The 18,753-nt window shown below is 45.6% G+C and overlaps 3 protein-coding genes across 4 annotated transcripts; 2 read left to right on the top strand and 1 right to left on the bottom strand.

The window, feature by feature from the left end:
* The first annotated feature begins 1,335 nt into the window (after positions 1 to 1,335).
* Positions 1,336 to 7,015, top strand: LOC101786565 (exportin-2). The gene is made up of 3 exons (XM_004981930.3): positions 1,336 to 3,095; positions 3,995 to 5,300; positions 6,540 to 7,015. The coding sequence occupies exons 1-2, from the start codon at positions 1,453 to 1,455 to the stop codon at positions 5,298 to 5,300; spliced, it is 2,949 nt and encodes a 982-aa protein (XP_004981987.1). The 5' UTR covers positions 1,336 to 1,452; the 3' UTR covers positions 6,540 to 7,015.
* A 1,209-nt stretch (positions 7,016 to 8,224) lies between these two features.
* Positions 8,225 to 9,229, top strand: LOC101786171 (mitogen-activated protein kinase kinase 9). Its single transcript, XM_004981929.1, has one exon. The coding sequence runs from the start codon at positions 8,225 to 8,227 to the stop codon at positions 9,227 to 9,229; it is 1,005 nt and encodes a 334-aa protein (XP_004981986.1).
* A 4,162-nt stretch (positions 9,230 to 13,391) lies between these two features.
* LOC101785764 (binding partner of ACD11 1) lies at positions 13,392 to 17,917 on the bottom strand. 2 transcript variants are annotated; one of them, XM_022823545.1, is made up of 6 exons: positions 17,626 to 17,917; positions 16,792 to 16,866; positions 15,153 to 15,256; positions 14,989 to 15,064; positions 14,747 to 14,830; positions 13,392 to 14,245 (listed from the first exon to the last, which is right to left on the bottom strand). In XM_022823545.1, exons 1-6 carry the CDS (start codon positions 17,629 to 17,631, stop codon positions 13,664 to 13,666), a joined length of 927 nt encoding a protein of 308 aa, XP_022679280.1. In that variant the 5' UTR covers positions 17,632 to 17,917; the 3' UTR covers positions 13,392 to 13,663. The 2 variants fall into 2 exon arrangements, with proteins under 2 accessions (XP_022679280.1, XP_004981985.1); XM_004981928.4 differs by lacking the exon at positions 16,792 to 16,866 and having other exon boundaries at positions 17,626 to 17,914.
* Positions 17,918 to 18,753: the final 836 nt, after the last annotated feature.

The raw sequence follows: 18,753 nt of genomic DNA, 5'->3' as shown, positions 1-18,753 counted from the left end.
CACATAAATGCGTTAGGATTTGGATTAGGTATCACACAAAAAATGTAAATGAGGGGACAAAAATAAGTGATACACTTTACTAATTAAAATTAAACACTGTAGAGTGACAGACAGGAGTATATCCTTTTTTTCCGAAAGGTCAACTTATTAACTACTCTTGTCGTTTTGATTTTTATAGATTCGTAAATTTTATCCTGCACTTAGATAACTCAAAACAATTTACAATTTAAAATGGGGGAGTATACGCTTAACTTGTCTCCTGCGAATTGCGTGTCCAGATTTTATTTCGGACTTGCGCTACTTGCCATTTTGTGAATTAGCTTCGGGATTATGAGTGTCACTTGCCCAGTGTCCGTATGCTCTCGGACTTCTTGCTAACATGGGAAGCAGCGTTCAGTTTTATCTTCATCAACGCGTGGATTAATGTCAGCATGTCACTAGACACACATGAGGTTATAAAAAAAACATTTTAATATATGATGAAACTTTTTAGTTAGAATATGTACCTCTTGCAGAGATTTTTTTTCCTGGTTACTACTACTTCAATCTCCTTTGAAACTGTAAGTTTGTCATTGCCTACGACTTAATTTGTACTTCTACCCGTAAATTACATACACGTGATTGTTTTTAACGGTGATATTTGTATTGTACGTGTGCGGGTATGACTGTGTGCCGTTTTTTTCTTAAAGAGTTCCTTTTTGTTTGAAGAGGGTGTGCGCTGTTGGTTGCGTGTAACTACTATAGTGCTGAGCGTGTGCGTATTTTACTTAATCCGATAGCTAAGAGTGCGGGTGGGCAGTTGCCTCTATGTTCACAAAGTATTTAACTTGCCTACATAGTAGGCACACAAAGTTCAATTATTCAAACAAGAATCAAGCTTCTTTTTTTACAAAACAAGAATCAAGCTTGTTAAGTTTGACTTTTACTGGAAGAGGGGTAATAGTAGTAGGCCAATCCTAAACGTAGAAGTCAGTTTATGAACTTGTCCATCAATCCGAAAAATTGGGCTTACCGGCGAATGGTTACGGAATGCTCACGTACTTGCACACGACGATCTGCTCGTGTCGTCCTCTGTCGAGCAAGCCGAAATCCAAATGCCTGACAAGTGACAGGTACAGTAGTATCTACTGTGTAAGAAAATGTGATTTTTCGACCCGTAATTCCAAATACTCTCAGCCCAAATACGGGCCCAAACGACCCCGAATTTCCCAAGTCTCAGGCCAGCGAACAACAGGCCCAATACTGCGGCCCGAACCCAGCCGACGTTCTTCTTTCCCCTTGTTTCCCACTTCGCCCCCATTTTGCTCCTCCTGTCTACCTTGCGGCCTTCCCCTTCCTCTCCAAGTCGCAAACGCAAGGAGGATTTCAAAAACCCTACCTCCCCCTACCCTACCCCACCCCCACCCCCGATCTCCCAATCCCACCCAGATCGCCGAGCCGCGGCGGCGCGTAATGGAGGTGCCGCCGGAGATGCTCGACGCCCTCGCGGGCTGGTTCGCGCAGTCGCTCTCCCCCGACGCCGCCGCGCGCCGCGCCGCCGAGCAGAGCATCTCCTCCTCCGCCGCCTCCCCGGGCTTCGCGCTCGCGCTCCTCGGCCTCGCCGCCTCCCCGCGCCACGATCTCCAGGCCCGCCTCGCGGCCGCCGTCCACTTCAAGAACCTGCTCCGCCGCCGGTGGCCCAAGCCCGATGCGGACGCCGATGACGCCGCCGACCACCTCCCCGCCTCCGACTGCGCCATCATCAAGGCGCACCTCCTCCAGCTCCTCCTCACCGCCCCGCCTCTTATCCAGGCGCAGCTCTCGGAGGCCCTCGCCGCCGCCGCGGCGTCCGACTTCCCCGCCAGATGGGAGTCGCTCCTCCCGTCCATCGTATCCTCCCTCGGCACCGCCGTCAACGCGGGGGACGTCCCCGCCACCAATTCCCTCCTCGCCGCGGCGGCGTCGCTCTTCTCCCGATTCCGCAACGCCTTCGACAACAATGCCCTCCGCCTCGACCTCAAGTATTGCCTCGACATCTTTGCCGCCCCACTCCTTGAGGTCTTCCTCTTCGCCTCCCGCCGTCTTCAGGCTGCCGCTACCACAGCCAACCCGCTTGAGCTCCGCCCCGTGTTTGAGTGCCTTCGCCTCTGCTGCGAGATCTTCTACTCGCTCAACTCCATCGACCTGCCTGAGTTCTTCGAGGACAACATGCGCCAGTGGATGACAGAGTTCCGTGCCTTCCTCACCACATCATACCCACCGCCTGTTGAGGCGGATGGTGCCCCGGACGCCCTGCGTGCTGCTGTCTGTGATAACTTGCAGCTCTATATGGAGAAGTACGAGGAGGAGTTCAGGGGATACTTGAAGGAATTTGTTGAGGCTGTGTGGGGGCTCCTCATGGCGCAGACCGTTTCACCATCCCGTGCGCAGCTCGCTGTGACTGCTATAAGGTTCTTGACCACAGTCGCTGAGAGTGTGCACCATGCCTTGTTCGGGAGTCCTGAGGCGATGAAGCAGATATGTGATAGTGTTGTCGTGCCTAACCTGCGGCTGCGGGATGAGGATGAGGAGTTATTTGAGGGCAACTGGGTGGAATATGTCAGGCGTGACTCTGAGGGGAGTGATGCGGATACGCTCAGACGGGCAGCGTGCCGGTTGCTGCGAGGCCTTGCAGCAAACTACCGGGAGCAGGTGGCTGCACTCGTGTCAGCACAGGTCCAGCAGATGTTGGCTGCATATGCAGCTGATCGGGCGAATAACTGGAAGGAAAAGGATGCTGCGATATACCTTGTTATCGCTCTTATGCAGAAGCCTGGTGCAACAGGTGGCGGCACACCCGTGGTTGACATGGAGAGCTTCTTTACATCTGTGATTGTGCCTGAGCTCCAGGCCCCTGATTGGCAGTCTGAGCCAATGTTGAAGGCAACTGTCCTCAGGTTCTTGAAGGAGTTCAGGGATCAAATCCCCAAAGCCACTGCACTGGCGCTGTTACCAAGCGTTGTGAGGTTTCTCACACATGAGTCCAATGTTGTTCATTCATATGCTGCGACTTTTATCGAGAACCTGCTGATCATCAAGGATGCGGTCCCGGTACCAGGGGTGAACACAGTGACCAGGTGCGTAAAATTCCAACAACCCCCACCATAACTTCTAAACTTTGGCTTTCACGCATTATATCCTCTTTCGCCACTGTTTATATGCAAGCAGTTCCGTAGTGTGCCTTTTGGGCTGAACCACATATTAACAATGGTTTCAAGCGCGCACTAGGAATTGCTTACACCTTGTGTTGTTAGAGTGATCTTCGATGCAATGCTCTATTAGTTATAATCGATTCTGTTAGATCCTCAACCACAGTGTTTTTCAGTTCTAGAATAGAGGACCAGACAAGCAGATAACCATGTGCACAAGTGCTGTGCCAGTTAGTTTCCTTCTAGTACTAGATTGCTAGTTTTCTTGCTAAGTCTGGATTAGTCTGTTGAGTGCACTAAAACAATGCATTTCAGTCTCTGATATTGATCAGTTAGAACTTCCCTTATTTGCCTTTCTTGTTAGCTGCATATGCTGTTCTGCCTTTTCAGTGCATGTGTTCTGGAATAAGTTGTGTATTAGCATAGCTGTTGGTTAGCATGTAAGGACTTAATTGTGCTCCATTTAATTCTCTTTCATTCTGACGTGAGCATGCCATGTTCTGTACACTGAAATTTTGTGGGCAGAAGTTGATAATTAGTACATCTTCCTAATGTTGATTTACTGTTGGAACATGTTTGCTTGCAATAGTGAATTGTTCACGTATAGATTGACTCTGTCATGTGTATTTTACTTCCAAAAGATGCCCTTGACTATTATTGTGTGCAAAGCAACTTTATTAATTATGATAATAGGCATCTTGTCCAATTATGTATTATGTGTATGTGCTTCCCTTTTACTTTTATGCTATAAAAGAAATATGAAATACAATGCTGATTTACATTTTTAGCCTAACCTATTTGTTGCACTCTTTGTTTTCCAATGCCAGGTCTCCACGTTATGTTGCTGCTGATATCAATCCATTTGCCCCACAGATCATTCAGAACCTGTCCACGGCACTAAGTTTTCCTGATTCATACGAAAACCCCTATCTGATGAAGTGCCTGATGCGGGTCCTTGGGATTGCTAATATAGCTGGTCAAATTGTTCACGAGATCACCACTCGTCTTGTGGGCATTCTCATGGAAGTGTGCAATAACCCCAAGAACCCTGACTTCAACCATTACTTGTTTGAGGCTCTGGCAGCAATTATTGGCCGTACTGGTGAGCAGGACCCAGCATTACTCCCTGCTTTTGAGGCCTGCCTCTTCCCAGTGCTCCAGAGGATATTGGTTGAAGACATCTCAGAGTTCTGGCCATATGCGTTTCAGATATTTGCACAACTTCTCAATTTGAGCCGACCACCTCTCTCGCAGAATTATATGCAGCTATTTGGTGTCCTCCTTAGCAATGCCACTTGGGACCGGCCACCATGTGTTCCTGCCTTGGTTCGTTTGCTGCGAGCATTCCTTAGGAAAATTCCAAATGAGCTAAACCAAGAGGGCAGGCTTCCAAATATCTTGGCAATATCCCGTAGTCTCCTCTCACGAAGCAGCACTGAAGATTCTGCATTCTACATGCTGAACACGCTAGTGGAAAATGTTGGTTTGGACATTATGAACCCTTACATAAGTGAGATATGGAGTGCTTTGTTTACTCGGCTACAGTCTAGACAGGCAGTGAAGTTTGTGAATTCTCTTGTGGTCTTCATGTCCTTAGTGCTGGTCAAATATGGATCAGGCGTTCTTGTCAGTTCCGTTGATGCAATTCAACCAAATCTATTCACCCAAATCCTTCAGCGTTTTTGGATTCCCAATCTCAAATTGATCAAAGGTGCCCTTGAAGTTAAGCTGACAGCAGTTGCTTCAACAAAATTGCTTTGTGAGTCTGCGGTGCTGTTGGATGCTGCTGCAGCCCAGTTGTGGGGCAAATTACTTGACAGTATCGTCACGCTGTTATCCAGAACGAATCAAGATGGAGCACAACAAGAGCAAAATGATGGTGCTGATGCAGTGGATATTCAGAAGACATCAGGTTATTCTGTCTCATTTGTACGGCTTCAGTATGCTGGAAAGAGTGAAGATGACCTTTTGAAAGAAATAAATGATCCAAAACAGTTCCTTGTCACATCTTTGGCCACACTTTCTGCACAATCTCCTGGTCGGTTTGGTCCTGTCATTGAGCAGCATGTGGATCCAGCTAACAAAAGTGTGCTTCTTCAACTTTGTGCAGCCTACAATGCCAACGTCGTCTAGGTAAACGCCTTCGATGATATTCATTTATGTATTTCATGCTTTTACTGTAGAAGTGCTATTTTGTTCTGAAGTTCTGTTAATCATGCATATACCTGTACCAAATAACAATAAAAACTGTTCAACACTATAAGGTTATTTGGGTGTCAGTTTTCACCATTTTTAGTGAATAATCAATTTTGTCACATGCAGCAAAAGCTCGATTAGCTAACATATCTAGTTGTTATGAATTGTTTGTGTTCTCCGTTTTGCAACTTCATATCTAGTTGCTTCAAGCATATCTTTAAAAAGCCTTGTACATCTGGATACAATTGCGCACACTTGAAAAGATGTTCGTAGATTAGCCACTAGTGGCTATTGAACATCTCTCGGAACTCTTCTAGCTAACATTTTCTTGACTTCAGTGATTTTATTGACATTTTTCAATCAGAACCTTTAATGGTTGCATATCTTATCTCTTTGTGTTTTAGGATATGAATTAGTAAATTATCAGAACTGAAAGACTACATGGCTGTCCCATTATTATTCTTGCTCCTGGCACAAGAAATGACTAAATTTGTCCCTTTTAAGATGTCTTGGGAAATTTTATCACCCCTAAATATCAGGATGGTTAATGTGCAGCTGCGAAAAGATTTACACATTATATGTGTGAGCTGAAATATAAAGAAAAGCACACAACAGAATGATCGAGTTCAAAAAATGGCATATTTTATTACATATGCTGACAGGATTGTAGTGTTGAGTCACTAGTTTTAACTCTGAAAAAGGTTTAAATACAAGTGTCTTGAGGAAGCCAGTATTCTTTAGGATTCCAGTGAATATCTGTTGTCCAATGAAGGTTCCTCGAGATATAGTTTGAGAGACAATGTCAAAATATTTTGAAGTTTGAGTAGCATATGGAATTTTGAAGCTAAGAATAGAGCACTTCCTTTTAAGATGGAACTCCCTTTTAAGTGAAGAAATGCCCTTTTCTGCTGCATTCTTTATGTCTCTGGAACCCAAAAAGTCTGTTACAGTGATCGAGAATGTGCTGTCTTGTTGGTTGCATGTTCATTCCTTAAGTATCAATCGTTTTATAATAGTTTGTATGGAATATGAGAGGTGTCATATTTGCTCCAGAAATGTTCCAACGGTTTTGAATAAGAACCGTATTCATTGCAAGCTTGTAATTTGATCTTAGTTGACCCACTATACATGTCCTTATTCTTGTGAACTCTAACTCTTATTCTCCCTAAATTTCAGGAGACAACTGTGAGGGAAGGCATTTGCTTGTTTCCAATGGGTTTTGTCAAAAAGATGAGTCTCTGGGAGTTATCTGTCAAGCTTTTCTGGTGTCATCCTTGTTTAGTGGCACCGTTGGTTATCATGGGAAGGATGGATCCTTGGATGCCGAAACATGTAGAACGAAGAACATTATCTTTGTGGAGGATTTCTCTATGTGTTTTGGCCGAGGATTTTTTTTTTTCAGGCAGGTCCATTTTTGGGGGAAAGTGTATTGGTACTGGTCGAGATGTGTGTCTGTCGGTCCTGGATCCTTATGATTGTTGGAACATGCTGTAATTTTATCTGTGCCTGCCTAGCACGGGAAATGGTATTCTGCAGATGCATTGGCGTCCTCCCCAGTTGGGTCAAAACCATGCTTAAACTGAATGAACGTATAGTCCCTTTCTTCTTTGGGAAGGGAAAGTGTTTAGTGTCTGTCCCCTGAGTTTATGAAATCTGCAATCGTGCAATAGCTGCTGCATGCATAGTTCTCTCTTTATTGATGCATGGGCTAATTACATGAGATGATTAAATCATACAAGTTACACAGACTAACCTTGTGTTGCTGACGGTATTTCACGTTTCTTTTCTAATTTGAAGCTTTTTCGCTTTAAGAAATGTATTCGTTTCGGAGGTCTTTTTTTCTACATTGTTACCCGCTCTGCTCATTGAAACGCCCAGCTAAGCAACTTGCAGTTTGGCTGCTCAGAGGTGTCTCAGGCTTCACTTCTTGAATCGAGTTTCATTTTCTGCAATAGTCTTACCCATATTAATCGCGCATCTAACTAAAAGAGACGTCTTTTTTGTGCCTTGCTTGCATTGGAAATTAGATGACGGTTCGGTCGCGACTGATGGCACACGGCGCACACAACGCCATTAACAAATCAACTTGAGCTCACTCCCGGAATCCAGTGGCTTCGTTGATTCCTCTTTGACGACTTGGCTATGGCTTAGCGGCTCCCACCTCACTGGAATGCGGATCAGAGCCTCGCCGGGTAATACTCTGGTTTGGTCAAGGCTAATAAAAGACTGCCCTAAAAAAGGCTAATAAAACACAATTTCTTTTACTGCAAATTGCAAAACAAATGCAGGCCATGCTGTTCCTTAAAAAAAAATGCAGGCCATGCTGAATCACTAATGCTTATCCGGGGATCTTCTCAGCCGATCTCCCAGTTTAAAATGGCACGATTATTCTACGATGACGGCGGAGACGGCGAGATTGTGGGCCGCATGCCACACCACGCCGTCTCCATCTCGTTGGTTACGGAAAGATCCCAAGGTGCTTGGAGTTGGAGAACATTCTTACCGCGTACCTGCGATGAGCATCTCATAGACTTCCCATGGACCAAACCTTGTTGCCATGGCTTCTGCATCTCTCGTCCACCAAGAACAAGTTCAGGCAGACGTTGCATGCGCTGTTCAGAAAGTTCCCCATCATTTTCCAAGAAAAAATCTTGGAGTAAAAAAATGGGAATGAAACTAAATCAGAAAATTACTGGCGGTTGCACATCACTCTCTGAGTCTCTGTGCACAATCAGCTCGAATCATAAAATAATCAGAGTTGGGAGTATATAAGCAGATCATATGTGTTGCAATAAGCCTCCCTTTCGATCTCAAGATATTCCTGATTAGTGTGTTAATCTCGGTGATTAGTCTCAAAGCAAATGGCTCTGACTGTCAGAGAGAGGAGGCTCCCCCAGCTGCACATCTCGCTCGACGTCCCCTCGTGCGCGTTCCGGCACCCCAACCCTCCTCCGGTGGCCGCGCCGGCCTCGACGTCCGCGTCGCGGGCTGACTGCGAGTTCCGGCTCTCGGACTTCGAGAGGGTCGCCGTGCTGGGGCGCGGGAACGGGGGCACGGTGTACAAGGTCGCCCACCGCCGGACGTCGGCGCTGTACGCACTCAAGGTGCTGCACCGCGGCGACCCTGGCGCCGCGTCGGAGGTGGACGCCCTGCGCCGCGCCGACAGCTCGCCGCACGTCGTGCGGTGCCACTCCGTGCTCCCCGCGGCGGGGGCGGGGGCGGGGGCCTCCGGCGACGTCGCGCTCCTGCTCGAACTGGTGGACGGCGGCTCGCTGGACGCCGTCGTGGCCCGGCGCGGGGCGTTCCCGGAGCTCGCGCTCGCGGAGGTCGCGGCGCAGGCGCTGGCCGGCCTGGCGCACCTCCACGCGCGCCGCATCGTCCACCGCGACGTCAAGCCGGCGAATCTCCTCGTCAGCGCTGCTGGGGAGGTCAAGATCGCCGACTTTGGGATCGCCAAGGTCCTCTCCCGCGCCGGCGACCACTGCGCCGCCTACGAGGGCACGGCGGCGTACATGAGCCCCGAGCGTTTCGACACGGAGCGCCACGGCCACGCCGACCCCTGCGCCGCCGACGTCTGGAGCCTGGGCGTGACCATCCTCGAGCTCCTCATGGGCCGGTACCCGCTCCTCCCCGCCGGGCAGAAGCCGAGCTGGGCAGCGCTGATGTGCGCCATATGCTTCGGCGAGCTGCCTTCGCTGCCCGACGGCGCGGCGTCGCCGGAGCTCCGAGCGTTCGTGGCCGCATGCATGCAGAAGGACTACACGAAGCGAGCATCTGTGGCGCAGCTTCTTGCGCACCCGTTCGTCGCCGGAAGGGACGTCGCGGCCTCGAAAGACGCGCTCCGGTGGCTGGTCGCCGGAGCATGAACTGGCATTAGATTGATCGCAGCCGTAGGAGTAGGATTGTACAATTTGTGCATATGTGCATAGCACTTTCTCACTCATAATTTACTAATCTAATCTAGGGACTAACATGAAATAGACAGATAAGATTGAGGACATGAATCTTCAACAAGAACGGTACATAAATAAAGGGATTAAGGATATTGTTCAGAAACAAGTTTGCCGGCATGGCCCTCATGCGAGGTCAAGAATCACACTGAGATGTGGAACCACTCGTACGAGGGACAGTTTGATCGTTACCGCACAAAAGCTTTGAGATTATATCCAGGACGCAATGGAACTTTCTCCTAGTGCCTTACTGAAAGAACTTTTACCACTGCGCTCAATTGCGATAATGATTGTACTGAAACCTGGGTTCATTTACCACTTTTATCACAGAAGAGAATCAAAGATCCAACAACAATTTACCACTAAAAGAACTTCCTTAAATTGTACTGAAACCTGCGCTCAATTGCGATAATGTTCCTAATCCGATTGGATGAGACTAGAGAAAGGAACTGGCAATTATGGATAGGTGGCATGGCAGCAAAAATTAATCCATCCTGTCTCCAAATCTCATCTTAAAACGCGGGTGCTAGCTTGCTTGAATTCTAATGCATACGTTCTTCATCTAGCGATCTTATGCATCCTTGAAGTTGTCAAAGAAAAATGATAAGAATGCGATGAACCGAAATGACGTAACGAAAGGATATCAGCAGACTAAGATTTCCCGCTGTCAGTTTCACAAGCACCGTCATTTCTTACGTCCTCCTATGATCCAAACCCGTCACCTAGTTACTCACGGGAGCTATTTCACTGGAAAGTGCAGCCTGCATATGCACAAGCATTCCGGTCACGTTCACCATTTTACATGTACGCTGGCATCGAAGTACCTGGCCACTGACACTTCATCGAGGGAAATTTCCTCTATCTCCTTTTTTTTAAAAAAAAAAGGAGATAAGAAAACACATGGCTATTACACGCACAACAGGAAGCGTCAGCTGCTATGTCATCTAAAACAAAAATCTCCGCACAGATCGTCGACAGCTTGAGTAAGAGCCGACGCCATCTTCGTGCATTTTATCCGGTGGTGCAAGAGCCCAACCACCAAGAGACGCAAACAACAAAGCAGCCATTTTGACGCCTTGACGGCTACATCTTCCGATTTCTGAATCTGCCGCCAAACCAAAAGCGCGCGTGCAGTGTCGCAGTCGGGCTGGGTGGCACTGGGACTAGAATAGTGACTTGTTCGCCTGAATCCGATCGACGGCTGATTCGGTCGATCGGAACAAACCCCCCACGACGTCTTGTCATTCGCACTCACGACTCACGAGTCATTGTTCTGTCCTCTGTTTCGACAGCGACGTTAAAACGATTTAGATATGGATGGCATCATCATGTCTTTAATCCTTGATGCTCGTATTAGTTATGGTTTCAAACATTCATTAACTGATCAATTTAGATTCACTTCATGCCATCCATGTCTTTAATCCTTGATGCTCGTATTAGTTATGGTTTCAAACATTCATTAACTGATCAATTTAGATTCACTTCAACTAATTTTAATTCCCTCTATCCCAAATTATAAGATTGTTTTGATATTTTTTAAATTCACTACTTTTACTTATGTATCTAAACAAAGTGTATCTCTATATGCATAGAAAAATTTATAAATTTATAAATATCAAAACGATATACAATTTGTGATGGTGGAAGGATATAAGAAATATAATAGTAATCGTACCCATTGGGCATAGGCCATCAGCGCAAGTGCGCAACCAACCGACTAAACCGTCTGCATCCATGCACGCAGAGGCCGTGGCGCGTTGGCATGTCCGCACGCAGTCGTGGCACTGAAAGCTGACCTGAGCATACGAACAGAGCCCCGTTCCCACTTCCCTCGAAGTTGGGATTGCTTCAATTTGGTCCCAACAAGTGGCAGACGCAAAACCAGGGGCTTTAAGCAAGCGTGAGCATAGAGCGGTTTTGATCAAGTTTTTTTTAAAAAAAAAGTACTAACAACAATATCAAACTAGTTTCATTAAATCATCTTTATATATTGCTATTGTATTTGTTTCGTATTGTGGATTAACTAATTTCCTATAAACTTGATCGAAGTTAAAGATATTTGACTTAGAACAAAACTAAACTAACCAATACTTTTTGGAACGAAAAACATACTTTTTGGACTGATTGTTCATCAGCACCTACCAAATCTTAGGAAGCAAGATTTAGTAACAACCTATCAATTGCAAAACGATGCACACGATGCTGTGACGATTGTTTAGAGTACTCGATCTAATGTGATTGGCCGTGATGAGTGATGGCCAGTTAAACCTCACAATCTTCGGTTCTTTACTTACCCAGCAATTTAAAGGCAGCCGCCCTTTGCTCTGACAGGTGCACCATACCTGTTGCAATCGGTTCCGTTAGCCTGTCCTTTCTATGACGACTGAGATGATGGTGCTAGGAAAGAGATGTACTGATACGGATCAGGATATATCTGGAATAAACACAACGAGGGTTTATGCTTGCATTGCCTGCATACTTTAGTTTTTTCTTGAAAGACATGTATACTTTAGTTTTGAGGGGGCGGCTATAGATTAGTTGATGCTATCGATCATATGCAAGGTTGTTCTACCGAATGATTTCCATTTATTTTCCCATGCTTTCTCCCTCTTCGTGAAGATGCATAGTGTACAAAGCAACACTACTGCTACTAGCAGAAGTGACTCCAACACGCCTGGATCAATATCAATGCATGGCACTACGGCAGACGGATGGAGGCAGACACTCCTATAATATATTTTTTTTACAGAAGATGACTGTATTTACGCTAGTTTAGTGGGCAAATTTTACAGTATTGTGCGCCTGTTGGAATTAGTTGGTGCCAAATTCTATAATTAACTAACTTTAATTTAAATACGTTATGGTTTTAGTTTTGCGATTCATCCGTTCCAAATAAGCATGACTATTGCTCTTTATTGTTCATGGAGGCTATGATTAGGTCCTGGCAAGAAGATTATTTACCATGTGCTGATGGTAAGATTATGTTTTGGAGTGCGGTAGACCGACGTTATTTAACTGTCCAAAACTTGATTCGATAATTTACCCAGGACACGTGGAGGCTCGAAGCGCCGCCAGTGACGAACACTTCATCTTTAAATTTCAGGTGATGTATACGATTTTTCAGTTTTAGATCGTTAAAGCTCACGTAGATATTTCAGAAGACAGAGACTGCTCGAGTAAGGAAAGGAGATAAATGGATTAGGCCGAAAGAAACAGGTTGGCGGCTACTCTGAAAACATTTTGACGGTGGTGCGCAGTCATATGGTGCGCCGTCAGGGGTCAGGCATGACCATCATGGGCTTAATTTAGGGCACCACACGTTCGGTCCAAGAGTTACCATGTTATGATGAGTTCATGATCATCATAACCAAATTGGTCATGGCTGTTACATTTGACTATACCACTATACAATCTTGGCTGCTCGTGACACGTGTTAGGATCTTGTTAATTGCAGGCTTCATCGGCTGTCAATGTATGTACGCGTAGGAAGCTTATCTGTGCTGTGCAAGTTGCAATTTGTTTTTCTCCTTGAGCCAATCCAAAGCGGCATGTGCATAAGCCATAAGCCATTGTCAACCAATGCCTCCTCTCGCCAATAGCAGAGGCTGCTGGCTACCTGTATCATTGGCAACACCAAGAATCAATTAGGACATGATAATCGAATAACCAGCTGCAACAGCTACAAGAAGAGCTAGGGATTACGGAAGTGTCCGTCAAGCACGAGGGGAGGTGTCAGGTGTACGCAAAGCGTCAGGCTGCTATGAGCCCCTAGCGCACGAAATTTCTTGTTGCAGACATAGGTGTTTTCCAGAAAAGGTCATTGTGCTGCAAGTGTATTGAAAGTGTAACGTAGTGCAAGCACGATGAAAGCTATCGTGTCTGCTAGACAGATTATTTCTTACGGGATCCATAGAGCTTGACGTCCCATAATTTTGGTGCTGTATATAATTAAACTGTAAACAAGACACAATTTTCCGACGAATTCTTTTGGTAATTGGTATAGTTCAACATTTAGCAGGTAACATCAGATACTTGCAGCACATAGTTCTGGAGTTGCAACAGGAATCCTGGAAGGTGCTGGAGCAGTAAATTTAGTAACCACGTTTCAACTCAGCATTAGAAGCTGTATCTAACGGAGCAAGCTGTATTACAGTATGTAGTAGCAGAAACAAGTAGACCATTCACATTCAGTGGTCTAGTATAACAAAGCTGGTAAGAAAACAATGACAACGCTCTGAAATTTACATGACACTATAGTGATTAAGACCCTCTGTTTTGATCTAGTGCATCCACGAAAAAGAATCATCTATATATAGGACAAGCAGCAAAAGAATTACGTGTGAGAAGCGATCACACAGCCTGGAGCTTCTGCTCATCCACTGATTCCAAAGGAAGAACTGCAGGTTCCCATGACGAGGGCTCATCAAGGTGCATCTTTGCATACTCGCTCACCAGCCCGTTCCTCTCCTCCCACATGATGGCTTTCCTCTCCTCCTCAGCCCTCTCTACCTTGTCTTTCGCCATCGAGGTCATGTCACCTGCCGCCTTAGTTACCATACCAAATGCGCTGGTTAACCAGGAGGCACCAGCTGAGACATATTGGTTACTCAAGATGGCAGAGCCTGCAATGCTGGCTTTCTGCTCAGCAGCAGCCAAAGCAGATTTAGTGAGTTCTGAGACCTGGTACCGTTCATCCACCTCCTTGACCTTGCTGCCAACAATGGCTCGGCCCAGATTGATCTTTTCACTCAGGCCATACTGGCGGTCTATAGATGCGACCGTAGCAGTAGCATTGGACAGGATATTGTGACGCTCGTCAAAGGATTTTGCTAAGTTGAGAGCATCCTTGCTGAGGACAAAGCCCTTGGCCAACATGCTGCTGACAACATCTTCTGCCTTCCTGACTGTAGATTCAGTAGTGGGGCTTGCTCCCTTTTTGTACCAACAAGATGCAAAAAAAAGTATATCAGTACATATCCAAGAAAAGTACTGCTGTATCTGAAAATGAATCGCAGATCATCAAATGGACTGTAAAGTAAACTTCCACGTAAGTGACTTGAGAGACAGCACATGCATTTTCATTTTGCTGAATAGGACTGATTCAAATTAACTGCCCAATTTAGAAGTTTTCTTGCTGATTGTCACCATGCATAGTTTGTTTAGAATTGTTAAAGATACACTACTTTCTTATTGTTTGCAATGCTGAGTATTTTCTTGATAAGAAGAATGTGATTATGTGAACAACTGCCCTAACCAGCTAACCCCTAAACACTCTCATAGCGAGAATAACTTGTTTGTAAAAACAACTTGCAATAAACTAGCTCTTCAGTTTGGGAACAAAAGTAATCTTAATCCAATAAAATGGCCAGTTTTCTTCTGAATTTGATGTAACTTGAAATGAGGATCATGTCATAAAATGTAAAATATTCTTACCGATAATTGTTTGTGCGCTTCAGGAGGCAGCTGATAGTTCTCAGCTGGAGTTATGATGACAGCACGATCAACAATTGTTGCCCCCTGTTGACAAATAATCAAATTATTGCAAGCCATATACTGGATCAAAACAAAAGATTTGAGATGAAATAGCATGAACAGAAAAGGGTAAGACCATCCTAGTGCAACAGAAAAAACTAAATGGCTATGGCAAGAAATGAGTTGCAGGAATTTGAACATACCGAGAGAAGAACAGCAGTGTCTGCTCCCTGTGAGTCTTTAAATGTGACATAAGCAAGCTGTGACCATTCGGATTCACTAATGAAAAGAGAAGCAAATATTTTAAGAAGTATAATTCCAATTTTCCAGGCATATACAGCCAATACTAGAAGCAGTGACAAATTACCTTTGCATTTCAACATATTCTATATCCCCGGAGAAACTAAAGAACTCTGTTATCTCTCTTTTCACAGCATTTAACGAAAGGTTGCTAACTTTTACTGTTCGCATCTGTGAAAAAAGGAAGAAGAGCAAATGGTATTAGATCTTTGGTTGAATAGTACCTCAGTACATGGCAGGAAATAAGCTCGCAATTTTAGTGATTATGCACTACTGCATTAGGTGACATTAGAATCAACACATTTCAGCCCTCCTGAAAGTCCAAACATTCCAGAGTTCAAGCTGAAAAAGGACAAATTGCAGGCAGCTGTCAAATCGAATGGACTGAATTACTAAAAGGTGTTTACTGTAGTATCCACCCAAATTGGGTCAGTCGATTATGGCAATGGCGCAGAACGCCTGGTACATCAGTGCCAGTGAGGCAACAGCTACCAGAGAAAAGAGTAAGGCAGCGTACTACCAGCCAAAGGGAGAACAGGGTAATTGGGAATTAACAATTGCGAGGGGTTTAGAGAAAATGCACTCTGTGAACCTTGCCAGAGTGTCATTTTGAGAAGAAATTTTTTAAGGCAGTAGGCAAAATATAAACTCTAGATAAATTTTGGTGCCGTTTTAGCCCTGGAGGGTTCGCGTATTTTCTAAAAGTTTCCCAATAAGATCTTGTGCTGCCTAAAATGCTCAACAGTTTAACATGGGAAAACATATTGAATATAGTTCTTAGCAAACAACGTAACAGCTAACAAAGCTACAATAAGCTGACAAGAAGGAACATGTACCTGCCAACCCACTTATCTTAAAGAATATTTCACAGAATATGTAACATGTCAGATGCCTAATATGTACATGTTTATCCTTTTTTGAATTAAAACATGTTTATCCTCAACAAACTCTCTGCGCAAAAGATTGAAGTGTGCAGTGCGATGTAGTTACAGCTGTTGCAAAAGTTACTGTAGATCACAGATGACATGCTATAGCAGCATCAAGTTGATTCTAGAAACCTAAATCTCAAGTGGGGTATACTATTTCCCGAATTGTATGTATTAATAACTTTAAACATTAAGAGAGTTTGTGAAATAAATATTAGAAATGAATGCTTGCAAAATTTCAGTTTAAATACAATGACGAACCATGGTCAACCCACTATTCATACTCCAATCGTTTTTGTTAAACCATTTGTATCACTGGGACTCGGTGTAAGTAGAAACACAATTCATTTATTCAGTTACACATTGTCAAGTTCAGCATGTTTGATTTAATTTCAAGATATATGTTCTAGTATCACGATGCAGGATAGCAAGTACCTTGTCATCCTGTCACATTACCAGGACACGGGACGAATTATTTTTTCGTAAATGCAAAAATCAACAGAAGCATTCATTAACCGAAAACAAAAACCCAAAAGGCACAATGAAATGGCCAAATCAATGAAGCAAGGCAACAGGTCATGGCAAACCAAGCAAAACCATATCCCTTTTGCACAAATGCAGTAATATGCAGTTTAGTATTTACTACCATTGAACAAATCATCAATTGCTACCATGCCACAAAACGGCAGAGGAAGCATCCCAACGAGAAACAAACAAACTTGAAGATCGGATCTAGCCGCCTCCAATAAACACGCAGCCGTTAAAGGTTTAGTGAGAGACCAGTAGAGTAACTTCTAATAGTAGAGAACCGCAGGCGTTTGGTGTTGGTGAGCCTCTGATTGGAGGGAGATGAGCCTGAAAAGAACAATCGAAAAGGTCCAGCCCTGAATCCACATACCATTAACCAAACACACCACAATGCTAGAATTCGCAACTCGAGCAAAACCATGACATCATTAGGCATCTCAACGTAGACTGTGGAAAATGAGGTAATATGCAGTTTAATGTTTACTGCCATTGCACAAATCGTCGATTGCTACCATGCCACAAAATTTCAGGGGAGGCATCCCAACGAGAAACAAACTTGAAGATCGGATCTAGCCGCCTCTTATAAACACACGACCGCCAAAGGTTGAGTGAGTGACCAGTAGGGTTCGTGTGTCCCTGATCGGAGGGAGATGGGCCTGAAATAAGCAATCGAATAGGTGCAGCCAATCCACATACCATCAACCAAACACAACACAATGCTAGAAGCCAACGGCAAACAGACGAATTCGCAACTCGAGTGTTTGCGCGCTCGTCTGCACTTTGAATTTCTCAGCAACGCAGCAGGCTTCCGGAGGACCGGGGCGTACCAAATCTACCAGGAAAACCCGCAACCACCGCCCAAACGGGAGCAACGCCGTCCCGCAGAATTCGCAGAATGCCGCTTACCGCGGTGGACATTCCCAACACAAATCAAGCAAACCCGCCGCGGAAACCCCGCCGGCGACTGAGCCCGCAGCCGCCAGACACGCAAACAGCAACAGCGCCGCGTACTAGGGAGTTTTGAGGCTCAGCTCGCCTCCGCAGACCAGCAGAAGGCTAGGTGGAGATGGAGTTGCCGGCACTCACCTCCATTGCGAGGACGGGATCTCGCGGCGACGCGGAGCGCGGCGGTGAATCCGAGGCGGGCGCGGGGCGAGCAGCCGCACGAGCCGGCGTGTGGCGTCGCTCGGGGCTTGTGGGCTTGGGGTGGGGGGATTTGCGCCGTGTCGGCGTGCGGAGGAAGAGGACGACTTGTGCGGGCGCGTGTTTTTGTCGCCCCCCCGCTTGCGCGTCGCGTGGAGTTGTAACGTACCGTACCGACCGGCAGATGGCGAGGATGCCGGCCGCGATGCGCGTTGAGAGTGGCACGGGCGCGGCCGGCACTACGCCACTACGGCGGCAGCGGTGGTTGTGGACCGGTAGTTGTAGCCTGAAGCCTGTAGCTGGCTGTAGTGTAGGGCGTCTGGTCCGGTCTCATGCACGATTTGTCAGCGGTAGGGGGGCGCTGCTGCCATTTGGTGGCTTGGGAGTTCAAATGTCACTCGTGTCTATTTTCCTCTTTTCTCTCTCTCTCTCCTGTCTTTTTGGTTCTCTTGCATGGAGTACTTTTGGAATTGACATCCTGCCAAACTTTTGTTTGATGCAGCCTACTTTATCTTGTGCCCCTTCAAATCGGGTTGCGACAGTTTGATTTTGTAAGTTGTAACAAAAGCTTGGTAATTTTTGGAGGTCAATTTTTTTAAATTGAAAGTCTAGGTTTTGAGGTGAAAGCTACGAACGTTCTTCTGACTTGGTTTGAACCGGTACAGCACGCAACCCAAAGTCTACATTGCATGGTTTATCCTAGCAGCCGGTGTTTTCAACGAAATGCGCTAGACTGCTAGCGCGTCTCCGACTTTTCCTTTCGTCCATCCAGATTTCAGACATTTACATCCTCTAGGACACAGAGCGCAACGACCAGACCATAACATCATTAATCCACGGCCGATTGGCCCATAAAAATAGTACTGATTGCATTGCTTTGCTGTCGAGGTAAATGCAAACGGGTCACCTTTTTGTTAAAGCAGCAATTACTCGTGTCGCTTTCCAGTGCAAAGACACAACTCTAAGATCAGTCTCAGTGGAGATTTCATCAAGAGTTTCATGACCATTAAATAACATGTCACATCAACAATTTTACTAACGTGGCAAGATTATTATAAAGAGAGAGGAGAG

This window comes from Setaria italica, chromosome IX, assembly GCF_000263155.2.
Source record: "Setaria italica strain Yugu1 chromosome IX, Setaria_italica_v2.0, whole genome shotgun sequence".
Taxonomy (NCBI): Eukaryota; Viridiplantae; Streptophyta; class Magnoliopsida; order Poales; family Poaceae; genus Setaria; species Setaria italica.
The sequence above is the reverse complement of the archived record's forward strand: the minus strand, read 5'-3'. Positions and strand labels throughout refer to the sequence as shown.

Excerpts from the sequence above, each read along its gene's own strand:
- LOC101786171 (XM_004981929.1), top strand. The coding sequence starts at position 8,225 with ATGGCTCTGACTGTCAGAGAGAGGAGGCTCCCCCAGCTGCACATCTCG.
- LOC101786565 (XM_004981930.3), top strand. The coding sequence starts at position 1,453 with ATGGAGGTGCCGCCGGAGATGCTCGACGCCCTCGCGGGCTGGTTCGCG. Across the intron at positions 3,096-3,994 it reads GGGGTGAACACAGTGACCAG|GTCTCCACGTTATGTTGCTG; the intron begins GTGCGTAAAATT and ends TTCCAATGCCAG.
- LOC101785764 (XM_022823545.1), bottom strand. Across the intron at positions 15,065-15,152 it reads GAATATGTTGAAATGCAAAG|TGAATCCGAATGGTCACAGC; the intron begins GTAATTTGTCAC and ends TCTTTTCATTAG. Across the intron at positions 14,246-14,746 it reads AAGCGCACAAACAATTATCG|GGAGCAAGCCCCACTACTGA; the intron begins GTAAGAATATTT and ends TGGTACAAAAAG.